Source organism: Hylobates moloch, unplaced genomic scaffold (assembly GCF_009828535.3).
Source record: "Hylobates moloch isolate HMO894 unplaced genomic scaffold, HMol_V3 SCAFFOLD_234, whole genome shotgun sequence".
Classification (NCBI taxonomy): Eukaryota; Metazoa; Chordata; class Mammalia; order Primates; family Hylobatidae; genus Hylobates; species Hylobates moloch.
This window is the reverse complement of record NW_026652509.1, coordinates 15,880-34,110: the sequence shown is the minus strand read 5'-3', so window position 1 is coordinate 34,110 and position 18,231 is coordinate 15,880. Positions and strand designations below refer to the sequence as shown.

General features: G+C 43.3%; 1 protein-coding gene across 1 annotated transcript; it reads left to right on the top strand.

The window, feature by feature from the left end:
* Positions 1-2,307: 2,307 nt before the first annotated feature.
* On the top strand, positions 2,308-16,449 carry LOC131382615 (uncharacterized). Its single transcript, XM_058434996.1, has 2 exons — positions 2,308-2,982; positions 16,412-16,449. The coding sequence occupies exons 1-2, from the start codon at positions 2,308-2,310 to the stop codon at positions 16,433-16,435; spliced, it is 699 nt and encodes a 232-aa protein (XP_058290979.1). The 3' UTR covers positions 16,436-16,449.
* The last annotated feature ends 1,782 nt before the right edge of the window (positions 16,450-18,231 follow it).

Genomic DNA, 18,231 nt, shown 5'->3' with positions numbered 1-18,231 from the left:
TTCGTTTTGTTTTATTGAGACAGGGTCTCACCCTACTGCCCCGACTGGAGTGCAGGCGCAGTATCATAGCTCACTGCAGCCTCCAACTCCTGGGCTCAAGGGATCCTCCTGCCTCAGCTGCCTGAGTAGCTAGGACCACAGGCACGTGCTACCACACCTGGATAATTTGTTTTTATTTTTGTAGAGACAGGGTCTTGCTATATTGCTCAGGCTAGTCTCAAACTCCTGGCCTCAAGCTATTCTCCCAACTGAGCCTCCCAAAGTGCTGGGATTACAGGTGTGAGAGATCACAACCCTAAATGTTTAATAGCTTTAGATGAAGACAATTTAATGAATCCTTTCACAAGGGTGACTTCACCCATTGGACCAGAATGTCTGAAATCTGCTGGGCATAAACTCCCTGTCCACCAGACCAGCCGTTCTCACAGTTTGGTCCCCAGACTAACAGCATCCACATCACCTGGGCACTTGTTAGAAATGCAAATTTCAGGGCCCCACCCCCAAAATTATTTTTCTCAATCAGAAAATCTGATGTGTGATTGTTAGTTCATTCTTGAATTGCTATAAAGAAATACCTGAGGCCGGGCGCGGTGGCTCACGCCTGTAATCCCAGCACTTTGGGAGGCCGAGGCGGGCGGATCATGAGGTCAGGAGATGGAGACCATTCTGGCTAACACAGTGAAACCCCGTCTCTACTAAAAATACAAAAAATTAGCCGGGCGAGGTGGCGGGCGCCTGTAGTCCCAGCTACTCCGGAGGCTGAGGCAGGAGAATGGCGTGAACCCCAGGGGGCGGAGCCTGCAGTGAGCCGAGATCGCGCCATTGCACTCCAGCCTGGGCGACAGCGAGACTCTGTCTCAAAAAAAAAAAAAAAAGAAAGAAATAGCTGAGACGGAGTAATTTATAAAGAAAAGGGGTTTAATTGGCTCACGGTTGTGCAAGCAGTACAGGAAGCATAGAAGCATCTGCTTCTGGGGAGGTCTCAGGAAGCTTACTATCAAGACCGAACGCGAAGGGGGGAGTGGACGTCACATGGGGAAAGGGGCGAGGTGGGAGGTGCCACACTTTTAAACAACCAGATCTCAAGAGAACTCGCTATCACAAGGACAGTACCAAAGGGATGGTACTAAACCATTCATAAGAAACCACTCCCATGATCCAATCACCTCCCACCAGACCCCACCTCTAATATTGGGGATTACAATTCAACATGAGACTTGGGTGGGGACACAGATCCAAACCATACCAGCAACCCAGCAATCTGGGTTTTGTTGGGTTTTTTGTTTTTGTTTTTTTCAGATGGAGTCACGCTCTGTCCCCCAGGCTGGAGTGCAATGGCGTGATCTCGGCTCACTGCAACCTCCGTCTCCCGGGTTCAAGCAATTCTCCTGCCTCAGCTTCCCAAGTAGCTGGGATTACAGGCGCCTGCCACCATGCCCAGCTAATTTTTGTATTTTTAGTAGAGACGAGGTGGGCCAAGCTGTTTTCGAACTCCTGACCTCAAGTGATCCACCCGCCTCAGCCTCCCAGAGTGCTGAGATTACAGGCGTGAGCCACTGCACCCGGCCGCAATCGGTCTTAACAAACACTCTAAGGGATTCTGATGCTCACTAAAGTGTGAAAAACACTGCAATAGACAGTGCTTGGAGAGCACCTGATAACCATTCCTTTAGGAACAAATCCCTCTCCTATTAAACACATTATTCTTTGTATCTGTTAACATATTTTGCAAAATTGTTGGAGCCTGAGCAGCAGGATTTTGTCAATACCCCACATTTAGTGTACCAATAGGTCCTATCTTGATTTTAATGGTCCTGCCCTACAACCAACCAACCAGCCAACTACCCACGGATTCCTCTACGGGGGACAACCTTTTTCACCTTTATAACTTCTGCTTATTCACAACATCTAATTATTCACGGCCTCTGCTACTTCATGGCTTCTTTTGTGCACCTTTTCAGCTTCTGATCCTGGATACCAACTGAACAACTGTTTACGTCAAACTTGTTTAACCCCCTGTTTAACATTAAGAGATTTTTTTTTTTCGCAACTCTTTTCCTTTAGATCATCAGCTATCATTAGTGTATTTTATGTATGGCCTAAGACAATTATTCTTCCTGGGGAAGCCAAAAGATTGGACACCCCTGCCCTAAATCTCAGTTTAAACTCCTGAGAGACACATGTTGTTGGTGAAATCGCAAAACTGGTACAATTTAGGAGGGTAATTTGGCATCATTTATCAAAACTACAAAAACATGGCCTTTGCCCTAATAAGTCCGCTTTTAGGCATTTATCCTACAGATACACATGCGCATGTGCACCAAAAAGTGGCGTCTCTCTCCCCTAGCTCGGCCAGAAGCCAGGTCACCTACCCTCGGTCACTCGGGCACCAGGACCTCTCTCCCTACCCCTCAGTCAACGCCCTCCCAGTTCGGGAGGGGCTTCACACCTGGGCAGGTTGGGACTGGGCGCGCCTCACTTCACGCTTTCGTCGGTTGGAAGCAGGTGGGGAAGTCCCCGCGGCCTCGGCGTCTCGCACGCCTGGCCCCAACACCTGCCGAAGCCGGCTGCGACTCCATTTTTCTTTTTTTTCTCCTGGGAAAGGGAGGACCCGCGCCGCCGCGAAGCACAGCGACCCCGGCCCTGACCCCAGCCGCCCGCCGCCGGTGGGCGGGGCTTGGCGGCCCGGCGGGGCGGGGCTCGGGGCGGGGCCGGCGTGGCGAGGGCCCGGGTTGGAGCACCCGCCGCTGCTGCCGCCGCCACCTCAGAAGCAGGAACCGAAGTCGCCGCCGCCGCCACTGCCTGGGTCGCCGGCCGGCCGCCCGCGCGCTGGCTCGGTCGGGGCCCGCAGCCATGGAGGACTTCATCGTGATCTCGGACGACAGCGGCTCTGAGAGCTCCGGGGGCGCCCGCCCGGGCCGGTCGCGGAGGCTGCGCCGGGCCCTGTCGCGAACCCCCGGCGCGCTGCCCAGCCGGACCGTGGTGAGTGAGCGTCGCCTCGTCTGGGGGCGCGCGTCCTCGCGACTCTCGGCTGGGCCCACCGCCCGCTTCCCGCCCCTTGCGCCTCACAGCTGCAGCTACTTCCCGCCTTGCCTCCTTCCGGGCCTCTCGGCTCCGGGGAGCGCGGCTGGCCGGGGCAGGGAGCCGGGCAGGGACCGGGGAGGCCGGGCCTCCCGGGCTCAGCGCTGAAGCCCGAGAGGACTGCGGCTGGAAAGCGGCCGAGCACATGGACGAGCTCCTGGCGCGCCTGCTGCAGGGGCTGGGGTCTCAGGCCGGGGCCGCGGGCGTCCTCGGAGCCTCGGCGGGACGTGGGGGCTCGGGTGTACTGGCCGGGCCGATGCAGGAAAGCGGGAGCGCGTAATTGTTCGGCCTGTGGTGGGCACAGATGTGTGCAGGGAGGTAACAGGAGCCCGGGCTGGGAGGGAGGGAAGCGCGGGCCTGGGCCAGATGGTGGCCGCGCTCCAGGGCCTGACTGCAGAGCGAGGGGCCCGATTTTGGAGTTGTACAGGAGGGCGATTTATTTCCTTAGCACTTACCCTGTACCAAGCCCTGAAGGAATAGGGAAGGAAACCTCGCGCACTATTTCTGTTTCCCTCAGAACCCCTTCGTCTTTGTCGTTCATGAGGTGGTGAATTATCTGCCTTTCGAGAATCCTGCATAGATGTTTATTGAATCCCTGCTATGGGCCAGATGTTGTAGGGGCTGGGGATACAACGGCGAACACAACCTCCATGGTCCCCTCATAAGGTGATACATTCATGAGGTGGTTACTGAGGACCTACTCAAGGGGTGGGAGGTGGAGCTTTCTCTCAGAAGGCTTCCAACATCTCCCCAGCCTCCCAGAGCCATCCCCCGGAAACACAAGGATTATCAAGCTGATGTTATGTGTATAGATCATACAGTTTACCATGCTTCCTATGCAAATACTCGTTCAAGACGTTTCCTAGCTTCTGCTGCCCCTGTTCCCTTTCTAGCTGGTTTACAGTCCCTAAACCTCCATTGGGAACCCCTTCTGTGCCCGAGGTACAGTGCCAAGTGCTAGATGATCACTATAGAATGAATAGCATACAAAACTAGTTAATACATATTATTTTTCAAGCAAGAGGGGTTCTCAGTACGTCTTAGTGACAAATTTGGTTGAGTTAGGCAGCTCATGAGGTAGTAAGAGAAGAGATTTCCAAGATAGAAATGACCCGACTTCATGAGTGAATGGATATATCTAGGGCTGTGGCTGAATGTATCGGACATAATAGATGCACAATAAATATTTGTTGGCTGAAGGAACGATTGAAAGAATATGGGGAGAGAGAATGGTTTAGATGGATGTTTGATAAGTATAAGAGAAGTGCATATAAAAGTAGCAGCAGGCTTGAGATGAAGGAGATGCTGAATTCAGGTTGGACCTATTGGGTTTACAGTGTTAATAGGAAACGTAGATGGATGTGGCCAGCTCAGTAGTTGGAGAAAAGGCAAGAGTGGAGATATTTGGCAATCATGCAAACAGAAAGGAGTGTTGAAGGCCTAATAGTGACTGAGATCATCAAGGAAAAGAGTAGAGAGAGAAAAAAGGTGGAAGGGAAAAAATACTTCTTTCCTCCTAGTTCCTCCTCATTCCTATAGTCTCTTCTCTCAGTACCTGTTTAACTTTGTCCTTCCCACTTGCTTCCTTTCCTCCCAAATGTTGGCCCTTTTCCCTCATTCTTGTCCAGTTTCCTTCTTCAGTGGTCAGATGCCATGCTTAGCTCAGTCTTTTGTGGTCTTTGACACACGTACATGGGCGTACTCTCCCACTGTTCCCCTCCCTTGTGACCACTCAAGCAAGCATTTTGATCTTGAGCCTTTGAGTTGAATTGAAATGAAGGGCAAGTTCCAGAGAGCAGTACCCAATTTAAATCATCCTTCTCCAGATATTTATTCCAGCTCTCTAAAAGCGCCAAGCTTATGCTTGTTTTATCTTTTTTGCAAATTAGATAAGAGTGGTATGATAACCATGTAAAAGGTCAGAGGCATTGAGAGACTTCGAAGGTTATAAAGTCTAAAAGCGCCCTTTTTTCTGTAGCTTTTCCCGAAGGCTCTGAGGTCAGAGAGACTTCTGAATCAATATCTCCAACATATAAACTATTTGAGTTTTGGAACGTTCTGTCAGCTCTCAGCTTTTGAGCCTGAGAACATTAATGCCTACCTAGCAGGATGGTTTTAAATTTTTAATGAGACAAATGCAAGGAAAGGATCTCATATAAATGATAGCTTTTGCCACTTTTTGTGTTGTTTCTAAGCCCAGGCCCGTCACTCTTGAGCTTCACAGGCAATGAAATAAAAGAAGCAACTTTTACATCTTTTTTTTTTTTTTTAATAAATATTGACTAAGGGGAAGTAACTTGCTTGAACTTAAGAAAGCCATGTCTAATGCTGAAGTTGACATTTCTGAACTCTTGATTCTTAACCTGGGCTTTAGTCTTCACTGAGTCGATGAGGTGTGTTTCTGTGTTTATCATGGCTTTTTTGGGTTTTTTGTTTTTTTACTTATAAAAACAGAACATTTTCAGATGGTTAATTTTGTTGATCTAATTATACAATTATAAATGTATAAAGGAGAAAATTAAAATTGACCGTAATCTCACTATCCAAAGATAACCAATGTTAACATTTTGATGTATGTCTATGTAAATGTTTACTTGTATACACACATGTGCATACATACATACCTATGTGTCCTCCCCATACATGTTTTTATGACCTCCTCTTAATGGATATTATGCCTTTGTTTCTAAATTTTCTCTAAGAACCCAGTGAAAAATTCCCTCATAATCTTTGTACTCTTGTTCATTTGTTTATTAAGTTCCTCTTAGAAGTTAGATTGCTGAGTCAAAAGGTGTGCCCCACTTTTGATGTATGTAGCCAACTCTTGAATAACATGAGAGTTAGGGTTGCTAACCCCCCATGCAGTTGAAAATTTACATATAACATTTGACTCCTCGTAAACTTAACTACCAGTAGCCTACTGTTGACTGGAAGCCTTACCAGTAACATAAGCAGTTAACTCATGTTTTGTGTGTTATACGGAGTCTTATGATAAAGTAAGCAAGAGAAAAATGTTAAGATCATAAGGAAGATAAAATACATTTACAGTACTATACCGTATTTGTCAATACCGTAAGTTTACATCGTCTGTTTACAAGATAAATCATCTGTCTGAAATAGGGGACAACCACAGCTACAGACCTCTATCTATGGTACATCTCAAGCAATTCAACTTTCCTTATGATGTCATGACTTTTCTCTGCTTCTTGGGAGCACACCCAGCGTCACTAGTAGCACTTTGTATGGGTTTCATGGTGTTATTCAAGGTTTACGATATTACCCTACTCATGATTAAAAAAATATATGTGGGAAAAAACCCAGGAGAGAACACTTTTTACTGTGATATACAGTTTACTGGGAAGTAATGCAGAAATTGATTAGTGTCACATGGCATATTAAGTGGATACTCACAACACTTGAGCTCACCACAACAGCAGCAGATGTCTGTGGTAGTAGTACATTATTATCACAGTAGTACAGTGTATTCTATGGTTAATTTTATTCAGTTGTGATACAAATTAAAAAGAAAAAAATAAATTTAAAAATATGCAGTTGTGATTTAATATTGCATCTTTACATTTCTGTCAACTGCAAATGTCACCATGTATGGTCAGTAAGTGATTGTGTGCATAAATTTTGATAAAGTTTAACTTTGTTAATAGATTTGTGTTGATTTTATGGTAGTAAATGGATAAAATAGGCTAGTATCTACATATATTTTATGCATTCAGGACATATCTTTTTCTTAGTTTTTTTCAATTTTTATAGGCTACAGAGTTCATCTGTGAGTTTTTCAAATTGTTATAAATCGCCAAAAAATTTTCCAATATATTTATTGAAAAAAACTCACTTGTAAGTGGACCCATGCAGTTCAAACCTGTGTTGTTCAGGAATCAACTGTATTGCCAAATTTCCTACAGAAATTGTGCATTAATATTCTTACCAGTGGTATATGGCCAATCATATCCCTTTCTCTGCTGCCTAGTCGCCCCTAGGTATTGTTATGATATTCCATAAATATTTATTGAACACTTATTATATACTAGGCACTCTTACAGGTGCTGGGAATACATCTGTGAAAACCAAGTCCCTGCCCTCATGGAGATTTCATTTTACTGAGGGGGCACAAATAGTAAACAACACTATAAATGTAATGTCAGGTGATAATACAGAGTGTTAGGAAAAAAATACGGTATTTTTGTTCTTTTAATCTTTGCTGTTTGATAGCCAGATTCCATAAGATGTCATTATTTTTTATTTTTTGATTATGATTCATTTATTCAATAAATATTTATTGAGCATATGCTGTAACCCTGGGGACCAGAGGTGAACAAGATGATAATGGAACTACATTCTACTGTGGAAAGATAGGCAGTAAACAAACTAACAAATAAGAGAACAGTATAATAGAGAGTAACTTTGGTGGGATTGGGAACATTTGATTGTGTTTTCAGAGAAGGCCTCTCTGAAGAGTTAATATTTGATCTGAGACTAAAATGACAACAAATTAGTTATAAGATCTAGATGAATAAGGCATTGTCAAAGGGAACAACAAAACCAAAGGTTTGGAGGCGGGAATGAGCATGACTTACTGGAAGAATGGAAAGCCAGTGAGGCTGCATTGTAACGACTGATGGACAGAGTCAGAAGAGATGAGAAGTAGGTAGGTTAGGTTATAGGGCTTTAGAGACCACAATAAGGGATTTGGATTTTATTGTAATAGGGTAAGAAATCTTTGAAGGTTTAAGCAGGACAGTGACATGATTTGATTTACTTTTTTTTTTTTTTTTTTTTGGAGACGGAGTCTTGCTGTGTTGTGTTACTCCAGTGCAGTGGTGCGATCTCGGCTCACTGCAACCTCCACTTCCCAGGTTCAAGCAATTTCCCCCGCCTCAGCCTCCCGAGTAGCCGGGACTACAAGTGTGCCACCATGCTTGACTAATTTTTTGTATTTTAGTAGAGACGCGGTTTCACCATGTTGGCCAAGATGGTCTAGATCTCCTGACCTCATGATCCACCCGCCTCGGCCTCCCAAAGTGCTGGGATTACAGACATGAGCCTGTAATAAATAAAATCAACAGGTCCTGATAACTTGGATGTGGATAACAAGGGGAAAGGAAGGAATTAAGAAAGATGCCCTGAGTTCTGGCCTGAGCAACTGAATGCATGTTGGTGTCATGCATTGTAATGAAGCAGACTTTGGAGGAACAGGGTTAGAGGAAAGATTCAAGAATTCTGTTTTGAAGGTATAAAACTTATGATGCCTGTGAAATAGCCAACTGGAGATGCCAAGTATAACATTTGTACTGAGTTTAGAGCTCAGAAGAAAAGTCCTGACTAGAGATACAAATTTAGTCTTATTAGCGCATGGGTTATAGTGAAGTCATTGGCCTGGATAAAATCATCTAGGTTGAGGTGACAAGAGGAAGAACATCCAGAACCTAGCCCAAGGGAACACCATAGTGCATAGCCCAAGGGAGGAAGAGCAGCTAGTGAGGTTGGAGATAAGGGAGTGTGCTCACATATAGTACAGCCAGACATCTTGCTTATGTTTATTGGAAACACATAGGGTGTGTGTGCGAATTCCCTATGCTTGTCCTTTGCCCATTTTTCTGTTGCGGTGTTATAATGTTTCTTTTTTTTTTCTTTTGAGACGGAGTTTCACTCTTGTTGCCCAGGCTGGAGTGCAATGGCGCAGTCTCAGCTCACTGCAACCTCCACTTACCTGGCTCAAGCGATTCTCCTGCCTCAGCCTCCGAAGTAGCTGAGATTACAGGCATGTGCCACCACGCCCAGCTAATTTTGTATTTTTAGTAGAGACGGGGTTTTACCATGTTGGTCAGGCTGGTCTCAAACTCCTGACCTCAAGTGATCCACCTGCCTTGGCCTCCCAAAGCACTGGGATTACAGGCATGAGCCACTGCACCCGGCCAACATTTCTTACTCATTTGTAAAATCTACTTATATATTAAAGATTGGTATAGGTGGAATTGTATCTCCCAAAAAGATGTGCTGAAGTTCTAACCCCCCACTACCTCAGATTGGGACCTTATTTAGAAATAGGGTCATTGGCAGATATAATCAGTGAAGATGAGGTTGTGCCAAGTAGGGTGAACCCTTAATCCGACATGACTGCTGTCCTTATGAGAAGAACATGTGAAGACACGGGAAGAATGCCATGTGACAGTGGAAGCAGAAACTGAAGTTATGCAGCTGCAAGCCAAAGAACACTGAGGACTGCTGGCGACATCAGGAGCTAAGAAAAAGGCATGAAACAGATTCTTCCCTGGAGCCTTCAAGAGAACATGGCTCTATAGACACCTTGATTTCAGACCTTTAGCCTCCAGGACTGTGAGGGGATAAATTTCTGTTGCTTAAATCCACCTAGTTTCTGGTAATTTTTACTAGGAAACTAATATAGCCTCCTGTCATACATGTTACAATTTTCTTTCAACTTTTGATTTTTTTTTAATTACAGAAGTTTTACATTTTTATATAGTCAATTCTACCACTCCTTTTCTTTATGATTTCTTAGTTGTCATGCTTATGTCAACCTAAATAACAGACAGCGACTCTCTAAAAAGAAAGTGATATTTATTCAGGAATGGCATTGCAACAGGAGTGTGTGAGCCATAATAAACTATGTGTGTATTCAGGGAGGTAAAGGAAGGCAAAAGCTTTTAAAGGAAAAATGAGGAGGATTACCTAATTGTTTTGAGATAATTATCCTTATCTGCAAGGATTAATAACAAGGGTGGCTCCAGTCCAAGGTCGAGCAGGCAGTTGCCCTCATGGAAGTATTTTTTTCTCTAAGGTTGTGGTTTTTTGCAGAGGCTTTTCTGGTACTTATCAGGCATTTGTGCATAATAATCCTCCCTTCATGGCCTTCCCTAGCTCTATTTGTCAAGGTTTTTTTTTTTTTTTTTCCTTTTTTTTGAGACAGAGTCTTGCTCTGTCACCCAGGCTGGAGTGCAGTGGCACGATCTCGACTCACTGCAACCTCCACCTCCTGGATTCAAGCAGTTCTCCTGCCTCAGCTTCCCGAGTAGCTGGGATTACAGGCATGTGCCAGCACACCTGGCTAATTTTTTTGTATTTTTAGTAGAGACGGGGTTTCACCATATTGGCCAGGCTGGTCTCGAACTGCTGACCTTGTGATCCACCCACCTTGACCTCCCAAAGTGCTGGGATTACAGGTGTGAGCCACCACGCCTGGCCAAGTGACTCCATTTTGATACTGACAACTCACATTTCCCTCATTTGATCAAGATGTTTTCCCAAAAACATTGCCAGTCAGCTTGTATAATAGTTCAGGGGTGTGTGTGTGTGTGTGTGTGTGTTTGTTTTGAGATGGAGTCTCACTCTGCCACCCAGGCAAAGTGATCTCGGCTCACTGCAACCTCCGCCTGCCAGGTTCAAGTGATTCTCCCACTCAGCCTCCCGAGTAGCTGGGATTACAGGCAAGCGCCACCATGCCTAGCTAATTTTTTATTTATTATTATTATACTTTAAGTTCTGGGATACATGTGCAGAACGTGCAGGTTTGTTACACAGGTATACACGTGCCATGGTGGCTGCTGCACCCATCAACCCATCATCTACCTTAGGTATTTCTCCTAATGCTATCCCTCCCCTAGCCCCCCACCCCCCAACAGGCCCCAGTGTGTGATGTTCCTGTCCCTGTGTCCATGTGTTCTCATTGTTCAACTTCCACTTAGAGTGAGAACATGCAGTGTCTGGTTTTCTGTTCCTGTGTTAGTTTGCTGAGAATGATGGTTTCCAGCTTCATCCATGTCCCTCCAAAGGACATGAACTCATCCTTTTTTATGGCTGCATAGTATTCCATGGTGTATATGTGCCACATTTTCTTTATCCATCTATCATTGATGGGCATTTGGGTTGGTTCCAAGTCTTTGCTATTGTGAATAGTGCTGCAGTAAACATGCATGTGCATGTGTCTTGATAGTAGAATGATTAATAATCCTTTGAGTATATACCCAGTAATGGGATTACTGGGTCAAATGGTATTTCTGGTTCTAGATCCTTGAGGAATCACCACACTGTCTTCCACAACGGTTGAACTAATTTACACTCCCCCCAACAGATTAAAGTGTTCTTATTTCTCCACATCCTCTCCAGCATCTGTTGGTTCCTGACTTTTTAATGATTGCCATTCTAACTGGTGTGAGATGGTGTATCATTGTGGCTTTGATTTGCATTTCTCTGATGACCAGTGATGATGAGCTTTTTTTCATATGTTTGTGGGCCACGTAAATGTCTTGTTTTGAGAAGTGTCTGCTTATATCCTTCGCCCACTTTTTGATGGGGTTTTTTTTTCTTGTAAATTTATGTAAGTTCTTTGTAGATTCTGGATATTAGCCCTTTGTCAGATGGATAGATCACAAAGATTTTCTCCCATTCTGTAGGTTACCTGTTCACTCTGATGACAGTTTCTTTTGCTGTGCAAAAGCTCTTTAGTTTAATTAGGTCCCATTTGTCAATTTTGGCTTTTGTTGCCATTGCTTTTGGTGTTTTAGTCATGAAGTCTTTGCCCATGCCTATGTCCTGAATGGTATTGCCTAGGTTTTCTTCTAGGGTTTTTATGGTTTTAGGTTTTACATTTAAGTCTTTAATCCATCTTCAGTTAATTTTTGTATAAGGTGTAAGGAAGGGGCCCAGTTTCAGTTTTCTGCATATGGCTAGCCAGTTTTCCCAACACCATTTATTAAATAGGGAATTATTTCCCCATTGCTTGTTTTTATCAGGTTTGTCAAAGATCAGATGGTTGTAGATGTGTGGCATTATTTCTGAGGCCTCTGTTCTGTTCCATTGGTCTATATATCTGTTTTGGTACCAGTACCATCCTGTTTTGGTTACTATAGCCTTGTAGTATAGTTTGAAGTCAGGTAGCGTGATGCCTCCAGCTTTGTTCTTTTTGTTTAGGATTGTCTTGGCTATACGGGCTCTTTTTTGGTTCCTTATGAACTTTAAAGTAGTTTTTTCTAATTCTGTGAAGAAAGTCAGTGGTAGCTTGATGGGGATAGCATTGAATCTATAAATTACTTTGGGCAGTATGACCATTTTCATGATACTGATTCTTCCTATCCATGAGCATGGAATGTTTTTCCATTTGTTTGTGTCCTCTTTTATTTCGTTGAGCAGTGGTTTGTAGTTCTCCTTGAAGAGGTCCTTCACATCCCTTGTAAGTTGTATTCCTAGGTGTTTTATTCTCTTTGCAGCAATTATGAATGGGAGTTCGCTCATGATTTGGTTCTCTGTTTGTCTATTATTGGTGTATAGGAATGCTTGTGACTTTCGCACATTGATTTTTGTATCCTGAGACTTTGCTGAAGTTGCTTATCAGCTTAAGGAGATTTTAGGCTGAGACGATGGGGTTTCTAAATAGACAATCATGTCATCTGCAAACAGATACAGTTTGACTTACTCTCTTCCTGTTTGAATACCCTTTATTTCTTTCTCTTGCCTGATTGCCCTGGCCACAACTTCCAATACTATGTTGAATAGGAGTGGTGAGAGAAGGCATCCTTGTCTTGTGCTGGTTTTCAAAGGGAATGCTTCCAGCTTTTCTCCATTCAGTATGATATTGGCTGTGGGTTTGTCATAAATAGCTCTTATTATTTTGAGATATGTTTCATCAATACCTAGTTTATGGAGAGTTTTTAGCATGAAGGGGTGTTGAATTTTATCAAAGGCCTTTTCTACATCTATTGAGATAATCGTGATTTCTGTCATTGGTTCTGTTTATGGATTACGTTTATTGATTTGCGTATGTTGATCCAGCCTTGCATCCCAGTGATGAAGCCAATTTGATCGTGGTGGATAAGCTTTTTGATGTGCTGCTGGATTTGGTTTGCCAGTATTTTATTGAGGATTTTTGCATCGATGTTCATCAGAGATAATGGCCTGAAACTTTTTTTGTTGTTGTGTCTCTGCGAGGTTTTGGTATCAGGATGATGCTGGCCTCATAAAATGAGTTAGGGAGGATTCCCTCATTTTCTATTGTTTGGAATCGTTTCAGAAGGAATGGTACCAGCTCCTCTTTGTGCCTCTGGTAGAATTTGGCTGTGAATCCGTCTGGTCCTGGGCTTTTTTTGGTTGGTAGGCTATTAATTACTGCCTCAATTTCAGAACTTGTTATTGGTCTATTCAGGGATTCAGCTTCTTCCTGGTTTAGTCTTGGGAGGGTGTATGTTTCCAGGAAATTATCCATTTCTTCTACATTTTCTAGTTTATTTGCGTAGAGGTGTGTATAGTCTTCTCTGATGGTAGTTTGTATTTCTGTGGGATCAGTGGTGATATCCCTTTATCATTTTTTATTGTGTCTATTTGTTTCTTCTCTCTTTTCTTCTTTATTAGTCTGGCTAGCAGTCTATCTATTTTGTTAATCTTTTCAAAAAATCAGCTCCTGGCCGGACATGGTGGCTCACGCCTGTAATCCCAGCACTTTGGGAGGGTGAGGTGGGCATATCACAAGGTCAGGAGATCGAGACCATCCTGGCTAACATAGTGAAACCCATCTCTACTAAAAATACAAAAATAAAATTAGCTGGGCATGGTGGCAGGCACCTGTAGTCCCAGCTACTCAGGAAGCTGAGGCGGGAGAATGGTGTGTACCCGGGATGTGGAGCTTGCAGTGAGCCGAGATCACGCCACTGCACTCCAGCCTGAGCAACAGAGCAAGATTCCGTCTCAAAAAAAAAAACAAAAAACAAAAAAACAAACAAAAAAAAACCCAGCTCCTGGATTCATTGATTTTTTGAAGGGTTTTTCATGTCTCTTATCTCCTTCAGTTCTGCCCTGATCTTAGTTATTTCTTGCCTTCTGCTAGCTTTTGAATTTGTTAGCTCTTGCTTCTCTAGTTCTTTTAATTCTGATGTTAGGGTATCAATTTTAGATCTTTCCCGCTTTCTCCTGTGGGCATTTAGTGCTAGAAATTTTCCTCTAAACTCTGCTTTAGCTGTGTCCCAGAGATTCTGGTACGTTGTGTCTTTGTTCTCATTGGTTTCAAAGAACTTATTTATTTCTGCCTTAATGTCGTTATTTACCCAGTAGTTATTCAGGAGCAGGTTGTTCAGTTTCCATGTAGTTGTGCAATTTTGAGTGAGTTTCTTAATCCTGAGTTCTAATTTGATTGCACTGTGGTCTGAGAGACTGTTATGATTTCCATTCTCTTGCATTTACTGAGGAGTGTTTTACTTCCAATTATGTGGCCAATTTTAGAATAAGTGAGATGTGGTGCTGAGTAGAATGTATATTCTATTGATTCGGGGTGGAGAGTTCTGTAGATGTCTATTAGGTCCACTTGTTCCGGACCTGAGTTCAAGTCCTGAATATTCTTGTTAATTTTCTGTCTTGTTGATCTGTCTAATATTGACAGTGGGGTGTTAAAATCTCCCACTATTATTGTGTGGGAGACTAAGTCTCTTTGCAGGTCTGTAAGAACTTGCTTTATGAATCTGGGTGCTCCTGTATTGGGTGCATATATATTTAGGATAGTTAGCTCTTCTTGTTGAATTGATCCCTACCATTATGTAATGCCCTTCTTTGTCTTTTTTGATCTTTGTTGGTTTAAAGTCTGTTTTATCAAAGACTAGCATTGCAACCCTTGATTTTTTTTTTTTGCTTTCCATTTGCTTGGTAATTTATTCCTCCATCCCTTTGTTTTGAGCCTATGTGTGTCTTTGCACATGAGATGGGTCTCCTGAATACAGCACACGAATGGGTCTTGACTCTTTATCCAATTTGCCAGTCTGTGTCTTTTAATTGGGGCATTTAGCCCATTTACATTTAAGATTAATATTATGTGTGAATTTGATCTTGTCATTATGATGCTAGCTGGTTGTTTTGCCCATTAGTTGATGCAGTTTCTTCATAGTGTCAATGGTCTTTACAATTTGGTATGTTTGGCCAGGCATGGTGGCTCACCCCTATAATCTCAACACTTTGGGAGGCCGAGGTGGGCAGATCACGAGGTCAGGAGATCAAGACCATCCTGGGCAACATGGTGAAACCCTGTCTCTACTAAAAATACACAAATTAGCTAGTCGTGGTGGCGCGCTCCTGTAGTCCCAGCTACTCAGGAGGCTGAGGCAGGAGAATGGCTTGAACCTGGGAGGCGGAGATTACAGTGAGCCAAGATCACGCCACTGCACTCCAGCCTGGTGACACAGCGAGACTCCATTTCAAAAATAAAACAAAACAAAAACAATTTGGTATGTTTTTGCAGTGGCTGGTGCTTCCCTTCAGGAGCTCTTGTAAGGCAGGCCTGGTGGTGACAAAATCTCTCAGCATTTGCCTGTCTGTAAAGGATTTTATTTCTCCTTCACTTATGAAACGTAGTCTGGCTGGATATGAAATTCTGGGTTGAAAATTATTTTCTTAAGAATATTGAATATTGGCCTCCACTGTCTTCTGGTTTGTAGGGTTTCTGCGGAGAGATCCGCTGTTAGTCTGATGGGCTTCCCTTTGTGGGTAACCCGACCTTTCTGTCTAGCTGCTCTTAATATTTTTTCCTTCATTTCAACTTGGTCAATATGACGATTATGCGTCTTGGGGTTGCTCTTCTAAAGATACTCCTCGAGAATTTTTTTGTATTTTTAGTAGAGGCGGAGTTTTGCAATGTTGGCCAGCCTAGTCTCGAACTCCTGACCTCAAATGATGCACCCACCTCAGCCTCCCAAAGTTCTGGGATTACAGGCATGAGCCGCTGTGCCTAGCAATAGTTGTTTTGATATCCCTCAGTGCCAGGATGGACCTATCCTGGATTGTTGGTCTGATTCCATGTTGGAGGGAGTCATTGACAACTAGGAGTCAGTGTCAAAACTCTTTTAGCCATGTTTGAGCAACAAGGAAGGAAGGTTTGGAGGGAGTGGCTCTCAAGCTAAGTTTACCTGGAGTTCATTATTAAGTTTAACTTTATCAGTTCCATAGATGTTTCCTATCACCTGGAAGTGCTGGGCCAGCATTATTCTGTGAGGCATTGTAGTTTGGCAGAATTTTAACAAGTAATAGCTACAAAGTTTAAAAAGAAAAAATAGAAAGTAAAATGATAATCTGTTTGTGTAATAGTTTTCAGCCATGAACCTAGGATTCAAGGTTCAATTAAACCTTTGAATCAATTGAATAAATCAAATGACCACGGAGAACTAGGTGACACCTTTTGTAACCATGTGGCCTGTTTTCTTATTTTGCATATATGGGTCTGGACTTTCCCAAAGGCCATTATCTAGGTACAGCATAAAATATTAGCAACAGCACAGAAATTTCCTTATTTAACTAATAGATAATATAGACCAATTTTATCATCTAGGATCCCATGACTGGGTGGAATTGAAGCAGAGAGAGAGCAACAGTTGTATTAGGGATGTTGCCAAGGTCACCCACTGGACGGACTAAAGGATCCCTTAAACCAGTTTCTGTCAAGTTACCAACAGAAGCTGCTGATTGTGAAATTTCAATTACACCATTATCCTGCCAAGTGGAAAAGGTAGGATTAAGAGGAGTAGGAGTCTGATTATGTAGTCTTCTTCTAACGTCTAGGGAAAAGCTGTCTGCAGCATGAAAATGTCAACTTATTGTCCTGGTTTGCAATTTTGAATGTCTCTGGTTATGGCACTGGATGGTTTGGTGAACTTTCTGTGTGACCCATCATCAGCCATGAGACTTGCCCCTTAAAATTTATCTAGTTTTAGCTTTTAGGATTTCAGGAACAGAGCAATTCCTGTTTTTACTAATTTCATGGAAGAAAAGATGGGAGGAATCTAGAAGAATTTAAGATTTAGTTCAGTCTACCAGTATATAAGAGGAACTCAAAGACAATGCACAGGGCTATAATCTAAGAACAGATGTATTAACAGCCTTACTCACTGTAAGGCTGGGAACCCTTGAAGCCAGGTGTTATATGCACATTCTCAAATATGATGCTCTAGCCAAAGCCTTGGCAATAAATATAACCAATGTTTCCAACTGCATCCTGTTATAAAGAGAGAGCAAATTTTATTAAACTTATGTAATAATTCTTGCCATAAAAAATAAGAATACTCATGGATAGTTTCTGAATTTTAGAGGAATCAAAGAGGGACAAAAAAATGTTTCCACCTTTATTCACAAAGTATACCAAATTACTGTAAACTAATAAGTAGCTTAAGAGAAAGAAAAGGTTCCCTTAAATCTAGAAAACAAAATATTTAAATAAAGAACCTGGCTAGGCACGGTGGCTCATGCCTGTAATCCCAGCACTTTGGGAGGCTGAGGTGAGCTGATCACTTGAGGACAGGAATTTGAGACCAGCCTGGCCAACATGGTAAAACGCTGTCTCTACTAAAAATACAAAAAATGAGCTGGGTATAGTGGCACACATTCATAACCCCAGCTACTCTGGAGTCTGAGAAAGGAGAATCGCTTGAACCCGGAGGCAGAGGTTGTAGTGAGCCAAGATCATGCCACTGCACTCCAGCCTGGGCGACAGAGTGAGACTGTCTTTAAAAAAAAAAAAAAAAAAAAAAAAAGTAAGAAAGCCAAGAGCACAGAATCGGGATATACTAGAGGAAAACATAACTTTTCTAGGCCTTCAAGATAGAACATTTCAGTGTCGGCCGGGCGCGGTGGCTCAAGCCTGTAATCCCAGCACTTTGGGAGGCCGAGGTGGGTGGATCACGAGGTCAGGAGATCGAGACCATCCTGGCTAACACGGTGAAACCCCGTCTCTACTAAAAAATACAAAAAAATTAGCCGGGCGTGTTGGTGGGCGCCTGTGGTCCCAGCTACTCGGGAGGCTGAGGCAGGAGAATGGCGTGAATCCAGGAGGTGGAGGTTGTGGTGAGCCGCGATCGCGCCACCGCACTCCAGCCTGGGGGACAGAGAAAGACTCCGTCTCAAAAAAAAAAAAAAAAAAAGAACATTTCAGTGTCAGGCCATTAAAGCAGAGTTAGAGCTGGAGAAAAAAAGTTACAGAAGATGACAAAAGAGAATTATCACCTCACTAAACAAAAAGATATACCTTCTCAAGGAGAGAAGGCAGAAGACCAAAAGGCAGAAATGTCTGACCTGCAAATCACATGAAACAAGATACAGCAAAAGTTTAACTACTGAGATATGAATTTGAGAAGCTTCCACAGGAAAACTCCACCT

What these genes read in the sequence shown, in the direction of transcription:
- LOC131382615 (XM_058434996.1), top strand. Translation starts at nt 2,308, where the DNA reads ATGCGCATGTGCACCAAAAAGTGGCGTCTCTCTCCCCTAGCTCGGCCA. An exon ending in CGCTGCCCAGCCGGACCGTG is followed by an intron (nt 2,983 to 16,411) that starts GTGAGTGAGCGT and finishes TTTATCATCTAG; the next exon opens with GATCCCATGACTGGGTGGAA.